This window comes from Lycium ferocissimum, chromosome 10, assembly GCF_029784015.1.
Source record: "Lycium ferocissimum isolate CSIRO_LF1 chromosome 10, AGI_CSIRO_Lferr_CH_V1, whole genome shotgun sequence".
NCBI lineage: Eukaryota > Viridiplantae > Streptophyta > Magnoliopsida > Solanales > Solanaceae > Lycium > Lycium ferocissimum.
In genome coordinates, this window is record NC_081351.1 from 3,341,443 (window position 1) to 3,348,047 (window position 6,605).

The 6,605-nt window shown below is 34.5% G+C and overlaps 1 protein-coding gene across 2 annotated transcripts; it reads left to right on the plus strand.

Moving 5' to 3' along the window:
* Positions 1–535: 535 nt before the first annotated feature.
* On the plus strand, positions 536–6,040 carry LOC132035460 (probable serine/threonine-protein kinase PBL16). Of its 2 annotated transcripts, none has more exons than XM_059425741.1 (6): positions 536–962; positions 2,844–3,151; positions 3,240–3,375; positions 4,828–4,964; positions 5,062–5,185; positions 5,514–6,040. In XM_059425741.1, the coding sequence occupies exons 1-6, from the start codon at positions 902–904 to the stop codon at positions 5,909–5,911; spliced, it is 1,164 nt and encodes a 387-aa protein (XP_059281724.1). In that variant the 5' UTR covers positions 536–901; the 3' UTR covers positions 5,912–6,040. The 2 variants fall into 2 exon arrangements, with proteins under 2 accessions (XP_059281724.1, XP_059281725.1); XM_059425742.1 differs by lacking the exon at positions 536–962 and adding an exon at positions 2,072–2,311.
* Positions 6,041–6,605: the final 565 nt, after the last annotated feature.

The window sequence follows — 6,605 nt, forward strand, 5'->3', positions numbered from 1 at the left end:
TCCTACGAACTCCATTCAAAATGAGTAAAAAACATCCTCAAATAGCTCAAATCTTCGTCGCATAGCTTCAAATTTAACCATAACTTCAAAATGACATCCCTAGCGAAGCCCAATTATCAGTTTGTCATAAATTTTAACAAATCACAAAACACATTCGTGAGTTTTCAAACTCTTAAAATCCCCGACACTGAATTTTTAATTTTTTCACTTTAATTCACCCAATAATGTTTAAATCTACGATCATAAACATGAATATCACACCCAATCGGTTTCTAAGCATAAAAAAATGAAGATCATAATCACAAATTAAGAAATTATTACCTTTTTCCTAAGTATTTCAAGTTATATACAAAATGAATTAAATGAAATGAGATCTGAAAATGTGAGATCATTTTAATTAAAAGCTTGGACCAAGTAATATGGACGTAAAAATCTCACATGTACCCACACATATGTGATAAATTAATGTGATTTGATAACAATTGAGTGTGTATAATATTCAAATTAAAATAGGGTGGACGCACTAAGACTCAACAGAAATATTGAAAAGGAAAGCGCACAAGAAAAGATCCCAACAAGAATGCAACTCTCCTCTATTTGTGCTATACAGACAACACAACACTTCCACTCCCCACTTTTTCCAAATCATTGACACCAAGGACCAAAATCCATTTTCACACACAAATATGCAACCAACCAACTTAGTACTCTATTAGTTGTACTTCATTTCTTCATTAAGTTCCCTTCACTATTTCCACTTCTTTAATTTCTCTCTAAAGATCCTATCTATCTTTTTTCTTGAATTTGGCTAATTCTCTAGTTTTTGAGCCTGGTTGTTTAGCATATGGTTATGGGTCAGTTCTGTTTTTGAGAAAGTGTGTTACTTTGAGGTGTATCTATAATGGGCAATTGCTGCTGTAGGGGGCAACCTTCATACAGAGTCTCTTCTAATGCAAAATCTGGTCAGTCTTTCTCCTAAATTCTTCACCTTGATCATTGGCTCACTTATTTTATGCTATTTTTCCTCAAACACAGGCAAAATTCTATTTTGTTTAGTACCTACTGCTTGTCAGTTCAGTTTTAATTGGTTTTTGTAATTACTTTAGTCCTGGTAAAGTTAGTTTCTTGCAAGATGATTTTTTCGGAACATATCTTTGGTTTTCTATTAAAGGTTTTACTATAAAGAAGGTCCTAAAGTAAAGTGAGATCTTCTCTTCATGTACAGTAGTTCATATTGTTTTTTATTTCCCTCTTCGCCTTTCCTTGTTTTATTTCTTTCCTTATTTCAATAGAATATTGTATTTTCAATGAGTTTCGTTATAGAAACAACAAAAAAAGAAAAGGTAACACGCCTAAACTATAACCTTTTCAGGAGTTTTATATCTCAACTATTTATTATTCCAATTATCTATCTAAACTGTCACTTTTTTTTTTATTAAAACACACCCCGATGCTGAGTTGGTTAACACACACTTATTATCCATTAATTTCAAATATTTGGCCAACTCAGCATCGAGGTGTGTTTTAATAAAAATGGAGTGATAATTTAGATAGGTTAAGGAAATAATAGATAGTTGAGATATGAAACTCGCGAAAAAGTGATAGTTTAGGTGTACTTTTGAACATTAAGTCAAAAGAAAAGGGTTACTGCTTTTACACTCACTCTTGTATGACGTGGTATTTCTTTCTTATCTTTTGGTTCATACTACAGTATAGGAATTTTGTTACTTCCTTTCTACTATTGAATCTTTTACTATACCTGGATTAAGGCTTTGCTTTTACCTTTTGGATCCTAATAATAGAATCCTCTTATGTCGTTTCACTGTCAAATCTTATACTAGTAGTATCAGTTAACTGCAAAACTCAAAATCTTTGCACGTCCTCTGCCTCGGAGGAAAACCTTTTGGTCCTTGAATTCGAATTTAATAACAAATTTATCAATTTAATTCAGATTGTGCATCATATAATTTGCTTAACTGTCACTCATGGACGGTTCTTAGATTGGGCGGAAAAAATCTTTCTGTTGTATAATGTGTACTTACAATTATTTCCTTCCTTTTTCCTAGTGAAGGATAAAAGTTGTCAAATCCGACATGGACAGGGTGGGGAAGATTTTTAAGTTGCATAATATGTACAAAGAAATGGTCTTCTTTTCATGAAATGGAAAAATATTTCCTGGTTTTAGGATGAAATGTTTTGCTTTACTTGAGTTGAAGGTCTTATCGGAAACAGCCTCTCTACCTGCCCAAGGTTGGGATAGGATATGCGTACACTCTATCCTCCCCAGAACCCACTTGTGGGATTACATTGGGTATGCTGTTGTTTTTGTTTTAGGATAAAAATTGTCAAATTTGACTTATTATTAAAAAAAAAAAGGTTCGCATTTGAGCTTTTCTGAGAAATATAGGAAAATATTTGTTGGTTTTCTGTTAGTGAAGATTAAGAATGTCATATTAGAATAATTGCTTCATTTTTATGATTATACAGTCTACAATCTTTGCCAAGTTTTATGCTCTTGAATCAAGTAGTTTTTGTTTAAATTAATTGATAGCTTTTATCTCTGCAGTCAGTTTGATTCTTTAGCTCAAAAGAAGATCTACAATAACACAGTAACACTGTACAATGATTGTTTTATGTTGCATCCTTGACATGCACTATATTTTTAGGTTTTTTAAATGTCATTTTATCATCTGATACTTCACTGTGATAGTTAGTTTCAAAGAAACAAAAACCACTTGAGTTGCCTTCTCTGATTCTGAACTATTCAAGTAAATGTTACTAATATGTGCCCCAATTTCAAATAATGGTAATAAAAATCATGTTGCACTTTAACGTCATTTCAGAGTCTCCTAAGGATGAAAGTCCATCTCAAAAGGCAAGGATGGATCATACAAAGATGCCTTCAAATCCTGAAGAAGTAGAAGACCTACGACGTAGTTCAGCTAATAATCCATTGATTGCGTTCTCCTTTGATGAACTTAAGATAATGACCGGCAACTTTAGACAAGATTACATGCTTGGTGGAGGAGGATTTGGAAATGTTTATAAAGGATTTATTACTGAAGATTTGAGGGAAGGATTCCAACCAATTACCGTAGCTGTTAAGGTTCATGATGGAGATAACAGTTATCAGGGCCATAGGGAATGGCTGGTAATTAGCCTCTTGAAAAATTTTCATAAGTTTTTAAGTTTTCTTGAATTGTCTGAATCACTCCATATGTTTTTTTCATGTCTGCTAGGCTGAAGTGATATTTCTGGGCCAACTTTCGCATACAAATTTAGTAAAGTTGATCGGTTACTGCTGCGAAGCTGATCATCGGGTTCTTATATACGAGTACATGGCTCGGGGAAGTGTTGAAAACAATTTGTTCTCGAGTAAGTATGTTCAATTATTTTCTAGAATGTGACACTTTACATGTTCATTTTAATGATCTGTATTTGCGGTAATGAAAGAATTCCAGAAGAAAGTTGTTCAAGACACATGCAAAGGTTGGCGTATTTGGCCACTAGGAATTTTTTTTTTTTTTTGAAGTGCATCCTGATTCAATTCCTCCTAAGCCTTTCAACTATCTATTATTTTATTTATGTTAGCGTGCCCTTAAGCTAATATGAAATCCGTCCCTACCCTCTATCTCCAATCGCTTCATGGATCTGGATGTACTTCCATGATATCATTCCCCATTAAGCTGTGCTATGATAGGTGTTCATTGTTCTCAAGCATGGGAAGTGAAACTTGCCATAAGGGGGACCATATATAAACTATAATAATATCATGAAGTGGAGCTACTTTCAACTAGGGCATCCATTTATGTGTTAAAATAATACTATCTTGAACACTTCTAAAAAGTGTGAGCAAAAGGAAAAAAGGGAAAAGGAAAAGTCTTTCCATGATATTCTGGATCAGTGCATATGTGGCCCCTTTCTGACCCTATACAATCAGTAACAGTTTGTGTAATGACTAATTGTGATCCCCCTGCTCTCCTCCTCCCCCTACTCTTCCCTTCAAAAGTAAAAATTTCTCCCCAGGTAGAAACCTTTAATTTTATTCGTTCATGGTTTCGACTTCTGTATGAGAAAGTGTAAAATGAAAATTGATTTATACAATATGTTTGTTTCAAGAATTTCACCTAAATACTTGAGTACGTTTTTCTCCAAAATGATTAGTGTATTTTGGCAGAAGTTCTATCAAATGCTCGAGTATTAAATTATCATGTTGCTCCCCTTGTGGACAGGGTGCACTGTGTAGAGTTGATAGTTATAGAAGTTTCTTCGTGAACACTAATTTTCTCAAGGAAGAAAAAAGAGTTTCCATCTTTATGACCCCTCTTTCATAATTAATTTTCCCTCTGGCTTTTGAGGATGATATAAGTTGGATTCCACGGCTTGATTAAGAAAATGCTGGAATCTGGACAATTAGCCTTCAAATTTGTCCGCAGTCAACATGCCTAGAATATTTTCTTGTGATTGAATCAGAAATATATCTTCTTAAGTTACTACTTGGTTTGTTACCTTTAGCTTGTAGAGTATACATTAGAAGCAGGGAACAAATCTCTAAAGCATTTCAATTTTTTCTGAGGCACAAATTCCTCAGTGATTTGCTTCCCTCATCAGAAAGGATGATGGGAACTACTTATTTTGAGATTTACAGAAAGTCTTTAGTAAATGGTATTAATTAAGTTACGCTTATATTTCATGAATTGCTATGTCTTATCTATTACCAGTTTTCGAATTTGAATTACCTTTGTTTTTAATGAGTCGTATTACTGTAATGAAGATTAACTATTACTATTATATGTCTTATGCTTATGCAAGATTTCTTGTTTGCAGGAGTATTGCTTCCTCTTCCATGGTCCATTAGAATGAAGATTGCCTTTGGCGCAGCTAAAGGACTTGCTTTTCTTCATGAAGCTGAAAAACCTGTTATCTATCGAGATTTTAAGACATCTAATATCCTGTTAGATCCGGTAAGTGTTCTACATATCCATATTTCTTTCATGCATGATTTCACCCAGATGGCTTCTTCTAGAGTGAGCATACACTGCAATCTTTATATATTTACAGGACTACAATGCAAAACTCTCTGATTTTGGCCTAGCTAAAGATGGACCAGTTGGAGACAAATCTCATGTTTCTACTCGCATAATGGGAACCTATGGATATGCTGCCCCTGAATATATTATGACAGGTTTCTTTTAGATACATATTGTCTTTCTTAACAGAAAATGTGCAAGAATGCCATCCGAACTAAAAGAACAGAGCCCGTTTAGCTTAGCTGAATTTGAGTAGCTTTTAAGTACAAAGTGCTACAAAGCAGTTTTGAAGTGTTGAAACTGAATTTACGCATAAGCAGTCTCATGTGTGAGTAGAAGTGTTGAAGCTGAAAATAAGCCGTGTTTGGTGAAAATTGCTGACACAATCATACTAGTCGTATTGTCCTCCCTGGATGATATCCAGTAGTCCACCTAATATTGTTTTCATTTCTTTATAATAGAATGCTTCTGCTTTACCTGCAGGTCATTTGACTCCTAGGAGTGATGTTTATAGTTTTGGTGTTGTTCTTCTCGAGCTTCTCACGGGAAGAAAATCACTTGACAAAACTAAACCAGCCCGAGAACAGAATCTTACAGATTGGGCTCTACCATTGCTTAGAGAAAAGAAAAAATTGCTCAATATTATAGATCCAAGACTTGATGGAGATTATCCCATAAAAGCTGTTCATAAGGCTGCAATGCTTGCTTATCATTGCCTAAATCGCAATCCAAAAGCACGACCTTTAATGAGAGACATAGTAGATTCCTTAGAGCCTCTTCAGATACCCGATGAAGTTCCAACAAGTGAGAAGCTTACTTTGACTGTGATTACTGATACACCCAATGGAGTTATCAAAGAGAAGGTGCAAACTTCAACATGATTACAAGGTTTTCTAACTTCCCTAGCATTAACAGAATGATCTGGTACAATGTTTTACTTTCATGTAATACAATACAATGCTTGACTTTCTTGTAATACAAAGAAACAGAGTTCTTATTTGGTCTTTTAATTCAATAGCAGTTCACAAATTTTTTTACAACTGAGAAATTCCGGATGATCGCTGGCTTACGGTTGAAACTCAGTGTGGGGTCTTTATCCTTCTGCACTTAAATGACATGATTTTATCTACAAGTAGGGGTGGATTTATAGCCCAATTTTTGGTGCACATGAACCCATGGTTTCTCCGCCAAACTAGGTGGTTTATGTACATATTTTCTAGAATTGATCTAATATTATCTGTTGACACCTATGCTCCAGAAAAGCTAAATGGTACACTTGGTTGAATCTTAAGTTATTTACCCAAGGGAATGAGGATCAATTCTCACTAAGTACTTTGTTTTTTCTCCTTTTTTAGTGGTGTACCCATGCTATAGAAACCTAGATCCGTCTCTGACAACAAGGTTCAAACCACGCCAGTTCACACATCACATGCCATGCTCTTAACGCTACAACAAAGCCCAAGGGCAATAGCGTACGACTTTCACAATTTACATGCCATAGAACATTCAAATACAATATCAAGTTGTAAACAAGATTGTGCTTGAAGCTTACCAATCAGAAATTCATGTTGTTTC

Bases quoted from the DNA above. Each gene is read 5' to 3' on its own strand.
- LOC132035460 (XM_059425741.1), top strand. From the start codon at position 902: ATGGGCAATTGCTGCTGTAGGGGGCAACCTTCATACAGAGTCTCTTCT. The intron at 3,376-4,827 runs GTAAGTATGTTC...TCTTGTTTGCAG, and splicing joins TGAAAACAATTTGTTCTCGA to GAGTATTGCTTCCTCTTCCA. The intron at 4,965-5,061 runs GTAAGTGTTCTA...ATATATTTACAG, and splicing joins CTAATATCCTGTTAGATCCG to GACTACAATGCAAAACTCTC.